The sequence below is a fragment of the Phacochoerus africanus genome, chromosome 9, assembly GCF_016906955.1.
Source record: "Phacochoerus africanus isolate WHEZ1 chromosome 9, ROS_Pafr_v1, whole genome shotgun sequence".
Taxonomy (NCBI): domain Eukaryota; kingdom Metazoa; phylum Chordata; class Mammalia; order Artiodactyla; family Suidae; genus Phacochoerus; species Phacochoerus africanus.
The window spans coordinates 128,245,414-128,266,164 of record NC_062552.1 but is presented as its reverse complement, the minus strand read 5'-3'; the positions used below and the strand labels follow the sequence as shown (position 1 = coordinate 128,266,164).

The window sequence follows — 20,751 nt, the reverse complement described above, 5'->3', positions numbered from 1 at the left end:
AATGACCTGGGCCTTCATGGGGAGCCCCTGTGAATGCTAATCCCTCGCGTCCTTCCTGCATCTCCATTTCAGGGCACTGTCAGTGATCGTAAGCCTAGGAATGCACGGTGAATCACAGACACGTGTCCTTAGACCAGGCCTCTGGGGGAGGAACGCCAGTCGCCCTCTGGATCTAAAGAGGATTCAGTGATTTATCATTTTATAATGTGGTGTGAAATGAGTGAAAGTTAGATATAAGGGTAAAAAGGAAATATTTTAGTATAAACTCACATTTAAGATTATAAGGGCTTTTCTCTCACATTATCACGCTCCATCAGAAGTGACTAGACAGAGTTCTCAGTGCTATACAGCCGGGTCTCATTGCTTATGCGTTCCAAAGGCAGTAGTTTCTCTCCATTAACCCCAAATCCCCAGTCCATGTATGTGTGACGGGGTCACCTTGCTGGACAGTAGAAAATTGACGGAACGCTGCAAACAAGCTGTAACGGGAAAAATAAAAATCACTGTAAAAATAAATAAAATTATAACGACTTTCCCCCATGCAACACTGGTACCTCCTGTAGAATTTAAAAGGCAAAAATGAAATAAAATAAAAATAAAACTCCCGCCAAACCAAGGTCTTACACCTCCCACGTCATCCACAGGAAAAGCCACTTTAAGCTGGTCATGACACTTGTTCCTAGAGTTTTCCTAAATGCACACCGTCAAAGCAGTCCTGCTCCTGCACACACCGTTTTGAAACTCTTCCCTCTTGTCTCCACATACATCCTCATGTCCTACCTCTGAAACGCCTCCTCATTTCCAAAGTTCAGTCTGCATTGAAGATACTCTGGTCCACTGCTGTGTCACTCCTGGGGTGTTCCGCTGCTCAACTGGTGAACATGAAGGGACATTTAAACGAGACTTCGGATCACAGAAATACCCACTCACTTCCATGTACTTGGACGCGAGTGGGTTTGCTGGTGCACCGCATTAGGTAACAGTCATGGAGAGGCAGGCAGGGCCTAGACATTCACCCAGCAGGAACTGCCCTGGGGGAGGTGGCAGGGCTGCGTCTAGGGGTGCTGACACTGACTCCCAAAGGGAGAGGGAAGCAGAGGCCTGTCTGTTCAACGCGTTCCCTCCTCCTCCCAGTGACGGGAGACTCCGTGTGTGCCTGCAACACACTCAGCAACCCTATCGATTCTATCACCCAGGGACTTCTGGGTCACGTCCCACAGACTGCTATTTTCCTCGTTACGAGCACCCCTTCTCCCTTCTTCTTTGGTGGCTGGGGCTAGAGCTAGACCCTGTCCATTTTGCTTCTTAAAGGTGCTGAGAAAGAAATGTTTCAAGTTTTACCATTATATGTGTCTTGAGGTGGCTAGCAGGAACCTCATTTGCAAACTTTGGTCTTTTGGGTTTTTGTCTTGAAGCTTTGTTGGGCTTACTGAGTAAAACATTCCCCGCTGTCCCAGGTGATGGTTACACTCTATTCGTTCTCAACCAATGAGAAGAGAAAAGCTTCCTGAGTGGGAGCCCCAGGGCTGTTTCCCCCTGCTCCGTCTGCGTGGTTCTCTCCCAGGAGCTCATAGTTTCCTCCTGTGCCTGTGCGGATCTCCTGCTGGTGCACAATGGGAGGGAATAATTATTGCACGTTTTTCATGCAAACTTATGGTTGTCCATAGAGAGGACAGAAAATCAGTGACTGGGTCATGACTGAAAGCCAAATTTCTATTTCCACCATTATGGGAAAATATGTACTCACTCTATTTCAACATAATGTGACCACGGATACGTTTTGTGGGTTGTACCCTTTTCTCTTTGCCTCCTTGGAATAGGTGAGGGACTTCCAGTTCCCCACAAGGAGACAGAACTCAAAGCCTCTGGTCATGACAGCAATTGTCAGGCCCTTGTCATGGCCCCACCCGTCTCACAGTAATGCCCCCTCGCCACCTCGAGCAACCCCTCCTGCTCCTTCTTACCCGCTGCGTAGAAAGGTATGTGGCCCACTCCTCACCTCTCCCCTATGGGGGCTTTGATGAGCCCCCAACCAAGCAGCAAGTGTATCATCAGACACTTCTTTCCCCAATCTCTCAGCAGGTCAGCAGGTGCATCTTAAGACCTCCTCTCCCCATGGGCGATAACGACAGACATGACCATGCACTTGGGCTCCGTGAGGATGAGGAGGTCGTCCCTCTGCACCAAGCGCGTCTCTGCCGGGAACCTCTCCTTTGTCTTTTATTTATTTTTACAGTGATTTTTATTTTTCCCGTTACAGCTTGTTTGCAGCGTTCCGTCAATTTTCTACTGTCCAGCAAGGTGACCCCGTCACACATACATGGACTGGGGATTTGGGGTTAATGGAGAGAAACTACTGCCTTTGGAACGCATAAGCAATGAGACCCGGCTGTATAGCACTGAGAACTCTGTCTAGTCACTTCTGATGGAGCGTGATAATGTGAGAGAAAAGCCCTTATAATCTTAAATGTGAGTTTATACTAAAATATTTCCTTTTTACCCTTATATCTAACTTTCACTCATTTCACACCACATTATAAAATGATAAATCACTGAATCCTCTTTAGATCCAGAGGGCGACTGGCGTTCCTCCCCCAGAGGCCTGGTCTAAGGACACGTGTCTGTGATTCACCGTGCATTCCTAGGCTTACGATCACTGACAGTGCCCTGAAATGGAGATGCAGGAAGGACGCGAGGGATTAGCATTCACAGGGGCTCCCCATGAAGGCCCAGGTCATTGACAAGTTTCTGACGGGGTTTCAGCAAATGCCACCTTCCGCCTCCTGACCTCCGTGTCCCGCTTTGGGAAGGATGTTCTCCAGACTGTCCCTGTTGACGCCGGGCGGGAACTGGGCCCACATCACTCTCATCCCCGCAGCCCACAGCCCCCCCAGGAGGGGACAGCCAGCGCAGGTGGGGAGTAGCCCTCCATTGCTCTGCACCCACTTTGGGTTTAGAGAAGGAGAGGTTATGGAGAAGACGAGGAGGCCCTCAGGCCTGAACAGCACCCACACGGAGAAACATCATGAAGCTGCCCCTAGAAGGGCCCATGGCAAACGTTAACGCTGGGATCCGGGAACTCGGGTCCAGACCCAGCGGCTGCCTGAGGTCTCCTCTGCTGGCCAAAGTCTCAGGCTCCGTCTCACTCTTAAGGGCGAACCAAATAGTACAGGCCTCCGGCGTGTGTTCTTAGGTTTTATTTCAGCATGCCGGGAAGCAGCTTCTCAAAGAGACCTGGTGTGAGAATTCTGACCACTCACGGTATAAGCCCCCAGCCCTGCTCCACAGACTTCTAGGAAGTGAACTTCAGCTGTGGCATCTCATTCCTGATTTTCTCACACATGTTCCTTCTACATTGCCTGTAGTTGAACAAGGGTCAGGAGGCTGGTTCAGGATATCTAAGCATTCACTGTTACTTCCTTAACTGTGGTGGTCTTGATAGATTTTATGTTTGTGGCCACACCAAAGAGCATCGCAGCTATGAAGGCATAAAGGCGACCGAAGAGCAGTCTCAAATAGATGATTGGCGCTCGGGTTTGTTTTAACGACCTCTTTCGTTCTTGCGGCGGTCCGCTGTCCACGCTTCCTCCAACACCTTCCTGTACGCAATATGGGGGATCCCAGCCTATGTGGCAGTGGCAGTTCCTTCTATTGTTGCAAATCCCTCTATAACTGCACTTCTCGGGGATACAGTCATACCTCAGATCAGTCAAAGTGCCGTTGCAGTAGGTATTTGAACAAAACACTCGAGGCCTGCAGAGGGTGCCAGTTCTCACATGACCAACATCATTTGTTTCAGTCCCACGGTGCACGTCCACCCCAAAGCACAACTCACTTGATATCACAGACTGATGAAATCCAACATGCTCTTGCAACACTGGAAGGTGAGTGACATTGGTACATTGCAACCTTCCACACAGTACATCAGCATCACTGCAAGCAGTAAAGTCGACAGCCTCAGGTCGTTTTCTACAGTGTCCATACCGATGGCCCCTTTTGTTGATAGAATAGCACTCATTTGCAGCGTTCACAGCATTTCTGCCAAAGATCTCTTTGCAATGCATGGAGCGGTCCGTGCAATTTCCATGATAGCAATAGCCCTCCTCGGAGCACGGGGTTCCATCTTGCAAATAAACATCACCAGGACAAAACCTTTCTGTACCAGTGCAGTACTCGGGAAGGTCGCATATATTTTGGGTTGGCCTGCAGAGTGTCCCAGGGCGGGAATAGTTGCAGTTTGAACAGCACAGGTCTACACTACAAGAACTTCCGGGGGTAAGCCGACATTCATCGGTACAGCAGGGGTTGCTGTAACACTCCTTAATGGAGCCACAGTCGCAGGTCTCCCCAGGGTCCACCTTCTTATCTCCACAACGATCGTTTGCCAGGCTTCTGTTGTGATACACAGATGCAGTCTGAAACATGCACTTCTTACCAGAATAAAAATATACATGTTGGATGTGTACAAAGGAACAGTTACTGAAGGTGTCTGTTAATGAAGGAGAGTAGAACATAAGGCAGACGGACCTTCTCTGGCAAATGCAGCTCATACTGTCATAATACAGACCTATAGACCTCCCAGTAATGGCAGATGCAACGACACCTACCATTATTTTATGTCTGCCCAAGTGACCAACTGGGAGGAGGTTACGGCGGCCGCACACCCCGTATATTTGCACCTCATATTGATTGTCTCTTGGATGATGTCTATTCAGGATAAGGGCTGTGTGTGGATCAAGACTTGGATACAGAGTGCTCTGATAATACTGGTAGTATGCACCTCCCTCTGCAAGATCGCCTGTGTTGACTGGGTCACGGTTATTATAAACAAGCAGGCTGCTAATATAGTACCTTGTATCAAGAGTTAGAATCATCGAGTCCATTATACTACCTAAATCTATCAGGTAGGTAATAGAGTTTGACAGATTTCCTAGGGAATTATGCATTTCCCGAGTACAATGAAGAAATCCTTTCAGTTTTGCTCTATGAGATGCATAGGACTTACTAGCGATCCTGGGGGCTGCACTGGCATCTTCTAGAGAGAACAGGGCGTCTTCTTCCTCTTTGGAGCCCAGTGTATACATAGGTCCCACTGCATTGGCATCTGCTACTATCTGAGAAACGACGTGTTCAAACCTTTGAGACTCCCTCATGGGGTTGATTTCGTAGGTTAAGTCATCTAACTTCATAAAGCCTCGGAGACCCCCATAGCATGTGTCCACCGTGACCCTGGAGAAAGGAATCTCCTCCAAGTAGCCGAGGTGGTAACAGTCGGAAGGGATGAAGGGGTAGTCCATCTGCAAGGCTCCTTGGTCATCCTGAGTCATCACGAGCAGGTGTCCAGGCCAAAAGATTTTCTTGGGCCGCATGTGGATAATATGCCTCTGGCCCCCAAAATGCAGGCTGTAGGAGAGCCAGCCTGGCATCTGAACGCCCTTGCCATGGTGTAACTCCTTCCTGGGAATCACCACCTCTGAGGAGATGTAACGCCACGAGGGGCGGCCTTGAGAGCACTGGACTGAGGCCAGCACTGCCCAGAACCCAAGCAGCCAGAGGGCTTCCTTCAGGGTGACCTGGCCTTCTGCCGGGTTTGTGTCCCTACTCAGGGACATCTGTCAAGAAGAACGGACAAAAGGAGGACCCCAGAGAAGCCAGGCCTGAGCCTCTAGCTGCAGCCACTGCTTTCCAAGGAGATGCTGACTGGGAACAAAGGGAGCCTGGGGCTGTGGGCACCTACTCCCGGGCGGGTCACCTGAGGGGATTAGGTAACAGACACAGGGCGAGGCAGGCGGGGCCTGGACATGCACTCAGTGGTGCCTGACTGGGGGCAGGCGGCAGGGCTGTGTCCGGGGTCGCGAGTGTGGAAACCCGAAGGGAGAGGGAAGCAGAGGCCTGTCTGTGTGCAGCATGTAGAGTCCTCCTGCTGGCCAGCGAAGACTTGCCGAGTGACTGCGACACGGTCAACAGGCCCACCAACGCCCCTGCGGCCAGGTCCCCCCGAAGATCAGGAGGTCGTCCCTCTGCACCAAGCGCGTCTCTGCCGGCAACCTGTCCTTTGTCTTCCCCTCGCCACGAGTCTGGAAAATTGTCTTTCCAAACTGTGCCCATGGACCGAGACATTTCGGTCCTGCACGGGGACTTACTGGGGGTCTCTCCCCCTCCCTCTCCCTTCTCTCTTTCTGCGACCCTCTGGGAACAGGTGAGTAGCTGGGGAAGCAGCTGGGGAACTCGGGCCAGGTTACGACGTGGTGTGCTCCGAAGGCCCCACCAAGCACTGCACCTTAGTACCGGCCACCTGATGGGTGAGGCGTCCTCCTTTCTTTTTCCCTCCCAGCTGCGGACCGGGACAGCTCGTACCGTGCAGGCAGTTAAGAGTCCTCAGGGCTGCCTGCCCCTCGAAGACACCTGTGAGAGGACAAGGGGGACAGAGAAGGGACCAGGCTATGAGAGCATCTGCCCCCATCAAGATAAGTTCTTTGCAACAAGAGGCACTTAGTGCTCAAGGCAAACACAGAGTCCCTTGTCGCTGGCCACCGCCTCCCCAGTAGGACCATAAGGCACATCCCAGGGGCTCTGCGAAAAGCGAGTCAGCCTCAGCTGGTTCCTGGGAATTCCCGTGGTGCCCTAGTGGCACAGGTCCCCGCTTCTCTGGCCACCTCCCCCAAGCCAGACACGACTGTGGAGACGGTTGCAGCTTTGCGCCTCAGTGCCTCGGAGACGTCGCTGAGACACTAAGGCACACCTTTGGCCAGTCGGTGGCTCTGAGTACCCCTATTCTACTGCGTGGAGGCTAAGAATGGGTTCTGGTACATCCCGGGAGCCCCCTGCAGCCTCTCGCCTTGGCTGTATTCTCAACAGCTGGAAGCAATCTGACCCAGACACGCTGACGTGGAAAATGGTCGGAGGTTCCCCATGTCCAAGGCTCTAGGGCCCTCAGCCAAAATCTAGGTGTGAGGGACTCCCGCTGTATGTGTCTCTCTCCTACTCTATCGCCTGGTGCCCCCCACCCCACCCACCCCTTCCCGCCAGCTAGTCTAGATGAGCCTACCCGTCCTCGATCTCACCAGCCTCCGGCACTGAGCCTCAGCACTTCAGGTCCCACCTGCGTCCCCAGAGAGGAGCCCTCGTTCCCCTCCCTGCACCAGGTCACGGAGGGCGCATCACCATGAGCCGGGCCCCACGGCGCTCCCCCTTTGGGAATTTGACAGTGGAGCCTGGGGCGCTCTCGGGGCCCGGGCTCCGGTGCCCATGTCTGCTCGCTCTGTCACATCCGGAACAAACGAGGCTCCTGCAGCCAGGACGCTGCCACTTTGATCAGAGAAGTTCGGGCCCTTACCGTACACAGCCTTTGACTTGACCTGGCAAGACAGCCATGTGGTCTTGAAAGGGGTCTGGCTGCACCCGCGAAGAGCAGGCCGGAATCTGGGCCCTGGCCCGGGCGAGACCCGCCTCATGAGGGCGTGAGAAAGAGGACCCCAGTCGTCTCCGTAATAATGAGCTCAGGGAAGTCACGCAGAACCTTCTGAAGCCCGGCCCCTTTTCAAGCCCAACAGGTGGCGGCTCCAAGGAAGCTCACACATCTGGACCCCGAGACCAGGGCAGGACCGGCCAGGCTTACAGTCCATTTTATAAGCCTGGCTTCCACAGACATCCCACAAAACGGCAGAAATGAGGCAGGGCCCACAAGCCCCATTGCAGGTCTGCCTCGACTTGGCTTCATGATCTGTCACAACAGGGAGAGGCTGGTAGGTATTGAGGGAAATGATTTTTTCCGGCCTTCAGGGAACCAGCTCATCCCAGGAGGCCCTTGCCTCTGCCATTGGAGGTGCCCACCCTCTACCCGGCCTTCTGGAACCCTTACCTCCGCCCTCCTTTTCAAATGCACGTTTCAGGAAAAGGGCTACCCGTTTCTCAGGAATGAAGAGAAATCCTATGTCTTCCTCGTAAACGCTGGGAAAAGGGGGGTTGACCATCTAGACAGGTGGCCCTGATTTGGTCCGTCTGCCAGAAGAGAAGGGAGCATGCACGTCTGGGGGCCGGGGGACGGAGAGTGGACCTGAGCAGAGGTCAGTGTCCATCTGTCCGCCCTGTGGCAGCAGGAGTCGAGGGGCTGGCGGCCCCTGCAGGAGGAGAGTGGAGCTGGCCGGGTCTGCACAGGGCTTTCGGGCTTTCAGATCTGACGCTCTTCGGCAGGTGGGATTCCCCTGGAGCCCCCCTCCTTTTTTCTGGCGAGACCGGGGTGTTCACGGTGAGGGACCCGGGGAGACACCTGCCCTGGGAGAGTCCGCAGGGGCTCCAGGGCTGACCCTGCGCAGAGGGAAAAGGGAACCTCGGGGGGCCTGTCTGAGCCTCATGAGGGTGGGGGTGGGGGCTCTGCCCTCCGCGAGGAGTCGGCATGGTTCGCAGGCGGGAGACCTGGGTGGGGGGCTTCTAAACAGGGCGTCGCCTTCAGAGGATCTTCATCGAGGCGGGTCTCCTTTAAGGAAGCGGGTCGTCAGAGCTTTGGTCTGAGGGCAGGTGAATCACAAGTCCCTCCCAACCGAGGCCCTCCTCTCAGGCCACGAGGCCGCCCCCCACCCCTGCCCCCCCATCGGATGCCTTCCTTTCTGGTCAGGCTGCCAGACAGCTTGCTCTGGGTTCCGAGACCGCTCACCTGTCCCCCGGGGGCCCGGGCTCCCCTCAGAAACTAAGCTGCAGCCCTTATTACCATTTGGCAGCGAGCTTCCTAGGCCCGGGGTCCGGGCAGGCGGGAAGCCCGAGGAGCAGAATGCCTCTCGCTCAGAGCTGCCCGATTGGGGCGCGGCCCTGCCCAGGGCGCCAGACCAGCACAGCCCCTGCAGGGCTGCCGCAGGCCCTGGAGACCGGGCCACGGTCCGGCCCCAGAGCAGTGTGCTCTGGGATGTGGGCTGGCCCTGCGAGCTGGGACTGTGGGGTCCGGTGTCTCGGGAGAGGGAGCGCCCCTCTTCCTGATGTGGAGGAGGCTGCTATACTAGGCCTGCTCCAGGAAGTGGCCTCTGCCCAGCACCTTCCCTGGGATGCAGGAGAACTGGGGCGTGTGGCCCCAGGCTCGGGCCGGGAGGGGCAATCGTTCTGGCCAGAGCTGTGGACGTGCCCAGGAGGGACCTGCAAGGCCCTGAGGGCGGTAGGAAGAAGGATGTCATCCACCCGGGGGGGCAGACAAGGCTGAAGTCAGTGGCCACCCTGACGAGGGCCCGGGCACCCTGAGGCTGTCCGCTGGCCCTTGCCCTCGGGGTCAGTGGCCCTGGCCGGGCAGCTGCCTGGGCTCCTGTGTGAGTCCCAGTGCCGGGGGCAGTGAAGGTCACTGGGCGTGTGGCCCCCCCAGACAGAAACCCAAGAGCGCAGGAGAGCAGCCTGAGGGTGGGCTGTGTGACCCCAGGGAGAGAAGCTGGGGGCCATCCTGGGGGACCCACCAAGGCAGGTGTGGAGCCCAGGGAGGAGGGTGCCGGGCGGGCAGACCCCACTCAGGACAGGCCGAGCCTCTGGACTCTCGAGGCCAGGGCGCAGGGCAGGGGGCACCGCTGGGGAAGGCGCCCACTTGCGGGGTCTCTGACGAGGGGCTCCTACGGGGTGGGGTGGCCCTCAGCGGGGAGCTAGCCTCTGCCCCTCCCCAGCCGGGACTGTGAGCTGGTGGGGGCGCCCAGTTGCAGGCTGTCCAGGAAGTCCGGTCCCATGGGCTGCACACAGCAGGAGCCCAGTGGAGAGGCCCACGACGCAGGGACGCCCGGAACCCTAAAGCAGCGTCCAGCGGCTGCAAGGACTCATCCTGACAGCGCCCAGGGACAGGGGTGTCCTGCCGCGGGCGGGAGTGGTGGCGCTGCAGCCCTGCCGTCCTCCGCGGGGGCTCCAGTTCCTCCCAAGTCCTGCATCTCCCCAACTCCCAATTCCCGGGAGGGCCCCCCCTGGGGGGTGGGGCGCAGAGCCCGCCCACTTCTCAGCCTCCAGCGAACTCTGGTTCCTCCTGCAGCCAGTGCCTCACCCTGTGCGGGGCTCGGGTGTGCGTGCGCGTGACAGCGTGTCTGGCCTGCGTGGGTCTGGCCTGCTCACTGAAGGTTCAGACACCCCCGGGGAAGGTTCTGGCTCCTCGTGTTTCTCACGGGGCGGGCCAGGAGGGGGCATGGCCTCTGGGCCCTGCAGGCTTGTCACTCACCTCTGGGCTGGGCGCCCTCCTTTTTTCTCCACAATTCCTGGGGGTCGAAGCGCTTAAAATCCCCAAAGCGTTTCCAAAGCTCAGGGATGGAAGGTCCCGAGAGGCGGACCCAAGTCCACCAGGGCGCCAGGAGGGGGCAGCCCCGAGGACCAGGAGGGGATGCTGGCCAAAGGCTGGGACATGTGAGAGTGTGGAGGACATGTTCCCAAGGGGGCCCCCAGATGCAGCACCTCCTCCTGGGCTCCGCTGCCCTTCCTCATGGACGCCAACCCGCCCAGCACACCTTGGAGGCCGCACTGCCCCACCCTGGGGTCCAGAAGAGCCGTCGCTCTGGGCCGGGGGCTATGCACAGTGGTCTGGAGGAGATGGGGGGACCAGCTCCCCCCTGACCCCCATGGTGGTCCCCTCGGGAGGCCTAAGGCTTTGCTCTGGCCGTCACACCCTCGTTGGGGGATCACAGGTCCTGGACCATCCTGCAGGCCACGCACCCAGCGCTCTGGGCCCCGGAGACCTGGCTCGGCCGGCAGCTGGCAGGTGATCTGGTGCAGAGCCCCCCGCTGCCTGTGCTCAGCCCATAATCAGTCATCAGAACAGGAATGGTGCCCCTGGGACGAGTGGTGGGGACCAGAGGAGGTGACGCCCAGGTGCTGGGTTGGTGTCCAGACAGTGGCTCCTGCCACATTCTTGTCACCACCTTCCTCCACCCTGAGCATCCCTCGTCTGCTGCACCTGAACTTCCTGCCACAGCCAAAGGTCCAGAACCTGCGCGCTGCTCTCCATAGCACCGGGCCCGGGAGGGAGCCAAAGCCCTGCCCTTCCACCACCCGCCCCCCACGCCCCCTCCAGGAGCAGGACACAGCACAGGTCTTCAAGCTGGAGGTGCCCCCTGGGCTCCTGCTTCACCGTCCGTCGCCCACAAGGCTGTGCTCCACAGGCAGCGACTGGCCAGTGGACAGTCCATGCACCTGCCTCTGCTGCATCCATGCCGGAACTCCGCCCCCTCCCGAGGCTCCGCCCCCACCCCACCTGCTCTCCCCTGGCCAGCTCTGATGCTGCGTGCCTTGGCTACCTGGCCAACTCACTCACGGGCTGCCCGGGGTACGCTGGAAGGACCCGGCAGGTACCGAGTGTGTTCGTACATCCTTGACATACCTGCCTAGCATGTCCTTTCCGGCTCTAAACTGTAAGATGACTGACTCAGGAGGACCTGAGGATGAGCCTGGAGAAAGCCCTGAGATGACTGAGGTTGCACTACCTGCAAGGGGGACTCCTGCTCAGGCAGCTGCGGGCTGAGCTCCCCACATCCACAAACCCTGTCGTGGCTGCGGCAGCTGCTCCAGGACCAGAGGGACACAGAACCGCCCGCCAAATGAATCCTGCTCCAGTGCCCCCAAAGGGGAAGCAAACACAGCGTGGTCTGCAGACCAACACAGGGCCAGCGCCAAACGGCGTTCCGAGAAGACAGACTGCCCGGTTCCTCGATCCCCGGCACAAACCAGGCAGGGGGCCCGACTGGTAGCTCATCCCGGCCTTCAAGGCCAGGGACAGCCCTGGATCCAGGATCTTCACCGGGAAAGGAAAGCCCCTCCCTTAGCCAAGGTCTCCACCCCAGAGAACCCCCAGGAGCCCACCGTGGAGGCCGCTTGTCACCCTCTCCTCTCCCCACTCGAGCTGACCCAGAAAAGCCAATGGAACGAATTTTAGGTGGAAGGCAGGACAAGGGGAAATCGAACACAAAATTCTCTCTGAGTTGGTGTGGGCCTCTCGCGCCTCCTGTGCGTGTGGGCATCTGCCTGACACAGTCCCTGGAGCTCCCAGCAGGAGGACAGGCCGCTCGCTCGATGGGATGGGAAAGATCCGTCTCCCTTCCTTCTGACACCAGCCACGTAGCTCCCGGGAGAGCCGCGTTCCGTCCAGCTCCGTGGAGGTCACGTATTTCACACTGTGGGCACCGAGGACCCCTAGTCCAGGGAGCACCCAGCTTGCTGCTCCCTGGTGTCTGCCCCCCAGACTAGGGGTCCTCGGTGAAGTCGGGGAGAAGCACCAGGGCGTCATAGGGACGTATGCTCCTTTGTCTCCAACACGTCTACGGCTGTGCCTTGACGTCTCACAAGCAGGGCAGCCCCGAGAGTGTCAGAGTCGGTCTCCCGGGTTCTAAGCCTCAGTCTGGCTCCAATCCCTTTCCTTCTTCTTAACGTGATAGCTCACGGAAATTTTGCCAACACTGGGTCCCTGTGACGCAGAGTGCAAATTGACAGAACATTGTGAATCAACTATACTTTAATTACAAACTTAAAAAAGAAAAGCCAAGGAGTTCCCGTTGTGGCTCAGTGCTTAATGAATCCGACTAGGAACCATGAGGCTGCGGGTTCGATCCCTGGCCTTGCTCAGGGGGTCAAGGATCCGGCATTGCCGTGAGCTGTGGTGTAGGTTGCAGATGCGGCTCGGATCCCGCGTGGCTGTGGCTCTGGCATAGGCCAGCAGCTGTGGCTCCGATTCGACCCCTAGCCTGGGAACCTCCATATGCCGTGGGAGCAGCCCAAGAAATGACAAAAAGACAAACAAATAAAAGGTTAAAAATAAAAGCCAAGCAACTTGGTCCTCAATGCCCAGAGAACAAATCAGAGCTCCCCAGCTCTGTGCCCTGAGCTCCCCACCCCAGAGACCCCCTCCCAGGCGGCAGCGGCGCCAGCATCCCACTCCCTGGGGATGGTGGGCAGGCCGCTGACCTGAGTCCCTGAATCTAGGACAGTGGGTGGCACAAACCTGCCTTGAGAGATGCCCCAGCAGTGGGGCCATGGCCACAAAGTCAGTCTCGGGCAGTCCTGGGGCCAGGCTGAAGGGAGCAGCTAAAGGTGGACGGGCCAGCTGCTCCATCAGCAGCCGCCCTGCACGTGAGCAACACACACTGCAAAGTCACACCATTTCCTCCGAGTACCCAGGGGAGAGCTGACAGCAGGAAACACCCAAAAGAAGGTCCTTTCCAAAGGGGCAGCCTGCAGGGCTGCGTTCCCAGTGGGCGCCCCAGCCTGCAGCCCCAGCACGCGCTGCCCTCCGGAGCGCCTGTGATGCGGGGAAGAGGTATCCACGTGGATGCTCGGCCCCGTCCCGCCAGGGCCGGGACCTCTGTCCCCCGCTCCCCACAGTCTCACGTCTGACACACACACGATGCCATCCTCCCAGGTCTCCCTGTGGGCAGAGCAGCTGTTCTCACTGGCGGCCCGTCTACTCCCTGTTCGTGGGAGCGCCCAGGGTGCAGCCCCCTGAGAGGGGAGAGGGGGCACCACCTGCCCTTCATCTGCGTTCCTCTGGCACCTTAGGGACCCACCCGTGCGCCCTGTCCATGAATGGCCCCCTTGTGCTCCAGCCTGGGAGCCCCCAGCCACTCCCACGGAAAGGCAGAGGCAGAACCTTCTGGAAGAAGGAAGGGTCAGGAGCCTTACAGGCTGGAAGCCTTGGGGCCCAGCTCCCCTGGTTCCAGCAGCTGCAGGATAAGCACAGATGCCAGGTGGCCCTGGCTCCTAACCAGGTGACCCCCCACCCCCAGCTCTGAGACTGTGGCGGCGGGGGGAATAGCGCTGCACCAGCGCCAGAGACCTCAGTGCAAAGACGCCCCCTCATGCCCCAGCTGCACTGCACAACTTTCCCCAGAAGTGCTGGAGGGTCAGCCTCCCCAGGCCTCCGGCCCCCACCCCTCAGCCTCCAGCCTCCCGAGACTCGGAGCCTCAGGGAGGAGGGAGTCCTGGCTCCATCCATGGGTCCTCGCCGGCCCCCCGTGGACACAGCTGCCCTGTTACAGACATGCGGCAACCTGTCTTGGTCCCTCACCTGAAACCCGTGCACCCATCCTGCTTCTCCTGGGACGCCCTTGTCCCCTCTGTGCACCAGATGGACTCAGCTCTCCTCTGCCCTCAGCAGTGACTGGACAAAGCTGTTCTCACCACTGTGGAGTTCAAGGCCCCCGGGTAGTAACTGCATGAACAGCTGACCTGGGCAGCGGACTCTCAGAGCCCAGGCCACTGAGACCCCCCACTGGCCAGCCTTCAGGCCAAGCCCAGCACGAAGGCCAGGCCCAGACTCACCTGCACATCCGGTCTCCCTTGTCAGGCAGGTGTCCCTGGTCAGCAGCGGCCACGAGGGTCCCCGAGGAGGAAGTGCACCTCTCGCCCAGAGCCTGGGAAGGACAGTGTCGGGGGAAGCTGCTCCCCACCTGAAGGCCAGGAAACACCCACGTCATGTGGGGCAGACCCCCCGCAGGGCGGATGCTGAGGGGAGGAGCAGGGAGCACCCCACCCCCAGGTGGGAGACGGCCCCTCACACCAACTCAGCCCTCCGGGTTGGCCCCGGTCAACCAGCAGGTGTCACAGCTGGATCCCACGCCACCATCCGCACCTTGCAGCAGGTGTGAGGTGGGGCAGGGGTGCCAGACCCACCCCCTCTCTTGTCAAGCCAGGGGTGCATGTGGCCCTGAGAGTGTCGTAGCAGTGTTGGCAGCTGCACCCACTGGACACAGGCCCTGTTCAAATCCCCGCCCAGTGCAGGCTCTGGGGTGCATCCCCCACAGAGCAGCCACTCCCAACCAGGGCGTCTCCCCCAGGGCGTCAGAGCCTGAGAATACCCCTCCCATGTGTCTCTGTCAAGGATTTTCAAATCCCCCCTCCTCATGGGGCTGGAAACCGCACCAAGTCCTGGACCTGCAGATTCTGCTGCCTGTGGGGTGGGGGTCTGGGCTTGGCACCACCCCCAGGGGAGCCAGTGGAGGGCCCGGGGCAGTGCCCACCTGCTGAGACCTCAGAGCAAAGGCAGCACCAAGGCCTCTAGGATGGGGACCCTGAGGGCCACCGAGGCAGAGGTTGCAGAGGGGCAGCCCCAGGACTGGGACCCTCAGGGCCATGGGCTGGCAGGGGAGGGGTCCCAGCAAAGGACCGGTCTTCAGCCCCTGCCCGCAAGGGTACCCAGCAGGCTGTGCTGGCACCGTGCTGACACCCTGGTGGTCGGGAGTTGGGACAGACACAGAGCAGTCTCTGTTCCACAGACACCACGATCCCAGGCCTGGTTATGGCCACGGCCGCGTGACCACCACCAGTGCACCCCAAGGCCCTATGGGTGCTCCCCCATGATCACCACCCATGAACTCAGGGCCCAGGTGGGCGCTGACCTGTGATCACCCTCAGAGCACCCCAGGGCCCAGGTGGGCGCTGCCAAGAGCCTCAAGCGGGGTGAACTACGCCATGCTTCATGGCCCGGAGCTGTGTGGGCTCAGGAGGGACCTGTCTCGGGAAGAGCCGCCAGTGTCCTCTGCAGGGGGCTCTGCAAGCAGCAGACGCTCAGCCAGGGGCATGTGGGCCGGGGAGGAAGGTTGCTGGGCCCCTGTCACCTGCTCCAGGCCTTCCGGAACCAGAAGGACCAGGCACTGCTCACCATGGCACCAGGGATGGTCAGGTGCAAGGCGGACCCCGAGTGGCTCCTGCTTTGCTCCTGGCCTTCCTGAGTGGGGGGCACCCGCCGGTCCTGGGAGAACAGATGGCCCCGAGGCAACCCACACACTTTGGGGAAAATGTGTGTACACAGGAGGTCATCACAGCGGGGTTGGGTTCCAGACCTGGGCACAGCCCTGCTCGGAGCCTCAGGACAGAGCTGATGGCCCGATGGGAGAGGCCATGCTCAGGCTCCCTGCGGGACACTGCAGCCCTGAGCCCGTCCCACAGACTCCGGGGCTCTGCCTCCGCCCACAGCTCAGCCTCTCCCCCGCATTTCCCTCAGCCCGGCCCCCGCCAGGGGGTTTGAGAACGGGCCTGTGGCACTGTGGGATAGCTATGGCTATGGTGCTAGTTGCTATGATGACCACAGCGTCACAGCGCCCATCAAAAACCCCACCCCGGAGCCGAGACACCGCCCTGTGCCTGCGATTTTGAAGGGGGCCACGTCACCAGGGGGTAAGATGGCAACCACAGAGGCACGGCCCGTGACCCAAACCCACTGTGGCAGCAAAGCACAGCCCCAGAGGGACGTCCCTGCCAGTCAGCTCCTGCCCAAGCCTATCAGACCGGGAAGCACGCAAATCAGCGACTCACTCAGAGGCGTGCACACCTGTCGGCCCTCCCAACACCAGGAGGGTGCGGGGGACGCCGTCCACTGGCATGCCGCTAGCACGTTCCCCCCGGGATCCCTGGGGGTCATGGCTGGAGACCCAGAGACCCTGCTCTGCAGCCAGAGACCCCCTGCAGCCTCGTGTCTGGGCACTGTCCCCCACCATGAGCAGACTGGACCTCCTGGCCACACTGCCTGTGCCCTAGACCACGCCACACCCCACGGCCGATGACGTACTGGCCCCTGGGGGGACTGCGCCCGTGAACGCCTGCCCCAGGGCCTCCCCTGTGGAAAGGCCTGTGTCGCCAGGAGGGCTTTTTGCCAAGGCCTTTCCCACTGTGTTACTACAGCGGTTGCTATAGCAGTTACCACAGTGACAGACCTGGTGGCAAAAACCTTGGTGTGGGAGAGGCCACCCCCAAGGGTCGGAGCCCAGCCTCCAGGGCCACTCCCAGCTGGCTTGGCCCACCTTCCCGGGTGGGTGGCTGCAGGATGTCAGGGATTTTGTCACCATCAGGGTGTGTCACCATGTCTGCTATGTGACATCCAGACAGGGCAGCATAGCTGGAGCCCACACCCTCCGGAAGGGCAGCCTAGGTCGGGCCACAGCACAGGCCCAGCTGGCTGGCCCTCAGGGGCATGGGGGACGATCCCCCACTCCCCACCGCCGGGGCCCATCTCGAGCCAAGACGCTCCTTCCCGCGGCCCAGCCCGAGGCCTCCCTCTGCCGGGAATGGGGGCACCCTCCTCCCCGGCCCTCTGCTCCTCTGATCCAGACAGCAACCCCCCCAAGAAGATGTCCTTCCCCAACCCCCCCCCCCCAGTAGCAGGCATGGTCCCAGGGGCAGCCCAGCCTTGCACGTGGCCAGCAGAGGGTCCCTTGCGGGCTTCCTTCCCTTCCAGTGCCCCTCAGACCCTGCACCCACGCCCCGAGCCCCACCATGGAGCCCCCAGGCCATCCAGGTCCCCACAGGCGTTACGGTTCTCATCGGCCACCCATGGCCCCAGTGTCACTGTCCTGACCGAGGCGCAGCAGAGCCTGCAGCTCATGTCCAGCCTGCCCAAACGCCTGCAGCCCAGCCCCTCCCACTGCCCATTTGGAGCTCAGCCAGATGCCCTGACTACCACCTCCCCCTCCCAGCCCACCCCAGGGAACTGCAGGCTGCAGCCTCCAGACCCCCCCAAGCGGCGGGGCACAGGTCTGGTCCCAGGGGAGCCCCGGCCTCCTCTGCAGCCCTCGGGGCCCCTCGTGCATCCAGAGGCCTCTACCCTAACTGTCCCAAGGAAGGGTCTCCCCCCCCGAACCTGGCCTCCGGGCCTCAGGCCCTGGTTCCGGCCAGTGTCACACCGTGTCTGGATCACTACGGCGACCAAGCGATGCTGGCCAGAGCAGCATCCAGAGCTGGCTGGACCGTACGCCTGGCACCACCCACACCCCCGGGGCCCCAGGCCTGGCAGCTCTCCCATTTGAGTGTGGGGCCCTCAAGGCCAATAGCCTCTGGCCTCTGGCCCTGAGGGATGGGCCCCCTCGAGCTGAGGTCTGTGCCCCAGAGAGGACCCCCAGGGCTGAAATCACCCAGGCTGTGGAGGACGGGCAGGGTCCACTGTAGCCCGAGGGGCAGTGCTGGGGCCCGGTCAGAGGAAACCAGGAAGCTGTGGCCTGGGCAGCCATGGGCAAAGGTTGAGGGGCCAGAAGCACAGGACCAGGGCCTTGAGCCAGCAGGGCTGGGGTCTGGACATCCACGGGAGCCAGCTCAGCGCGTGGTCGCCCACATTCTCAGGGACAGCGAGCTCAGGGCCCCAGGCCAGGCTCCACAGCCCTCACACAATAACCCCTCAGCCTCCCATCAGCCCTCCCCAGCGGGAGACTGAGGCACGGGCCAGGCCCCCCAGCCAGTGAGGGAGGAGGCTGGGAGCCCCGTCCTTGTCCCAGGCGCTCCACCGGCACCAGACCGCAGAATCCTGTCTGGGAGACACCTGCGCCTGCACCCCGAACCTGCAGGCCAGGCAGGCATGGGGAGGGGCCGGAGCCCTGGCTGGGGCAGCCCGCCCGTGGGGCTCCCCTTCCTCCCTTCCTCCCCTCTGCCCGCTCCTGCCCCTCCAGAGCCACCAGGACCCCTCCAGGGGAGGGGGTCGCAGAGGATTCCACAGGGGCATGTGTCTGGGCGAGAGACTGCGTGGCTCGGGACCACCACGGCTGGCTACCCAGCAAATGCCAGCTGGCACCTCGGGAGAGCCGAGACCACGTGGGGGCACAGGGTGCAGTCCTGCTGCCAGGTCCCGGCTCCCCTCTCCCAGCACCTGCGTGGACAGAGCAGAGAGGCCGGGGCAGTTGCGGGGGGCAGGGGAGCGGAGGGGCAGCACCCCTTAGAGGAACAGGCTGCAACGGGGGGTGCAGGGGAGCCTCGCACAGTGGGAACGGCCCCACGGAGTCTCAGGCTGGACCCAGAAGCCCCGCATGAGCCCTCTGCCCTCTGAACCTTGGGGGCCCCTCCCGCAGCTGCCATGGCGACCAGACCCCTGGTATACGGGACGGACCCCACATGCCCGCCAGACCTGGGCTCAGACAGCCGCTCAGGTCCAGGACGGCCACACTTTGCACCTGGAGGAAGGACCCTCTGTGGCTGCAGGGGGGTGGGGGCAGAGCCCTCTGCCTAAGAGCCCACCCCCTACAGGGCCCATCCTAACCTGGACCAGGCAGAAGGCACCCTAGGACTCCAGCGCACAGGCACCCCACCCTCCACCAGACAAGACCGCAGGGCCTCTGAGCCCCCAGCAGGCCAGGAGGTTTCTGAGCCCCACTGTAGCACGGTGGTACAGTGGTAGCTGGGACCACAGTGACACTTTCCGTGACAGAAATCTCCGCCCAGGTCCCACTACCAGGGAGCCTGCACTCTGGATCTGGGGGGGCGGCCCTGCCCTCCTGCACCCTCGCCTGGTCCTGGGCCAGGCGGTGGGCTGCGGGGCTCACGTTGCCTCAGGCTACTCGCAGACCTGCCATGCGGGTCCAGCAGGCTCAGAGGCGCTGCCCTGGGCTGGAACCAAGTCTCAGGCCTCCTTTCGGGAAGTCCCACCATGCAGCCAGCACAGAGAGTGCCTGTCAGCTGACAGGCCACCAGGCCCAGAGCCCCCACCCTGGAGAGACACCGTCACCCCCTCCACCCATCGAGAGCCGAGCCCACTCCCCCCACCCCTCGTGGGGGACATTGACCCAGGCAGCGTCCTCTGTGGAACCCCCGCCCTGCAGCCCCTCCTGGGTCCTCAGGGCCCTCCCGCCCCGTCCCAGTGCTGGGTCCTCTGCCACACCCAGAAGCCTGGCTCCCCGGCCCACAGCATGACCCTGAAGCGTGAGCCCACCCCGGGTCAGAGTAGGGGGAGCTCTGCACTCACAGGTGTGTCCCCAGCCTTCGCCCACCCATGCGCCCGGCACCCTGAGCCTGTCCCCAGGGCACTCACCCAGCTCCCGTCCCAGGCAAAGGCCACGGGCAGCCCGACAGCCAGGGCTGGTCCCCGGTGGGGGCAGCAGCCTGTTCTCTGCTTGGCGACACACTCAGCCCGGCCCCCGGGCGCGGGCGCGCAGGAAGCATAAGCTCCAGGCGGCTCTGGGCTCTGACCACAGAGCCCCTTCCTGTCTCCCCGCCCCACCCCACCCCAGCCCTCCCCACCCAACAGGGGCAGGCCTGGGAGGTTTTCAAAGAGTTTTAACAGGGAGCTGGGAGGGCCCCGGGCAGAGCTCTCTGTTCTCTGTTCTCTGTTCTTCACTCACTCTTGCATTCCGCATCCCAGGGGGCCTGGGCAGGGCCCGGGGTGGGGCCGCAGCTGGGAGCAGGCCAGATGCAGTCTGCAGACCTGCACACAGTGCAGCTCGAGGCCTGAGCAGAGGCGCGGGGCGGGGCATGGAGGCTGGGTCTAATGCCTGATCTGGTCTGGGGTCAGTCAGGGCAACCTCCCGGAAGAGGTGGCGCTTTCAGCTCCCGTTGGGGACAAGGAACAGCTAGGACTCGGTAACAGGACAGAGGGACGAGCAAGGACACCCCAGGGCTCTGCCTGCTTGGGCCCCGGGGAGGACAGGGAAACGAAGCCGGAGAAGCCAGAGGCAGTCCAGCTCGTGGCCCTGGGAGCCCCGCTCTGGGAACCCGCGGCAGGGCTGGCCCGGGCGGTCCCCAGCAGTGCCAGGCGAGAGGGTAGCACAGGGGTGCGGTGCCACTCACGGACCCCGGCACCCAAGAGCCCCCAGCAGGGCAGGGGCTCCGCAGGTCCCATCAAGCCAGTGCCCCTGGCCGCAGGCAGTGGGAAAGGGCCAGAGGGGGCCTGGGGTGGCAGGGGGAGGCCACGGGACCCCAAGATGAGCCCCGCAGAGCTTCAGGGCACAAGGCGCACCTGAACCTTGGTTAGGGTTAGAGTTAGGGTTAGGTCCAGGTCCAGACCCAGTGGTTCAGGGGAAGCCCGGGCTGCTCCAGCCACTGACCCCCAGAGTTCTTAATCAGAACGAG

General features: G+C 60.9%; 1 protein-coding gene across 13 annotated transcripts; it reads right to left on the bottom strand.

Annotated features, from left to right (window-relative positions):
• Positions 1-434: 434 nt before the first annotated feature.
• LOC125135499 (disintegrin and metalloproteinase domain-containing protein 21-like) lies at positions 435-20,091 on the bottom strand. Of its 13 annotated transcripts, none has more exons than XR_007136979.1 (6): positions 19,715-19,881; positions 14,251-14,378; positions 6,281-12,400; positions 1,342-1,603; positions 781-872; positions 435-479 (listed from the first exon to the last, which is right to left on the bottom strand). XR_007136979.1 is itself a non-coding variant. In XM_047795724.1 (4 exons), exon 4 carries the CDS (start codon positions 5,610-5,612, stop codon positions 3,399-3,401), a length of 2,214 nt encoding a protein of 737 aa, XP_047651680.1. In that variant the 5' UTR covers positions 5,613-12,400; positions 13,997-14,111; positions 14,251-14,378; positions 19,715-19,873; the 3' UTR covers positions 3,183-3,398. The 13 variants fall into 13 exon arrangements, 11 of the variants coding, with proteins under 11 accessions (XP_047651680.1, XP_047651678.1, XP_047651679.1 ...); XR_007136978.1 differs by having other exon boundaries at positions 1,342-1,600; XM_047795724.1 differs by lacking the exons at positions 435-479; positions 781-872; positions 1,342-1,603 and adding an exon at positions 13,997-14,111 and having other exon boundaries at positions 3,183-12,400; positions 19,715-19,873.
• Positions 20,092-20,751: the final 660 nt, after the last annotated feature.

Coding starts and splice junctions, on each gene's coding strand:
- LOC125135499 (XM_047795726.1), bottom strand. CDS start 5,612: ATGTCCCTGAGTAGGGACACAAACCCGGCAGAAGGCCAGGTCACCCTG.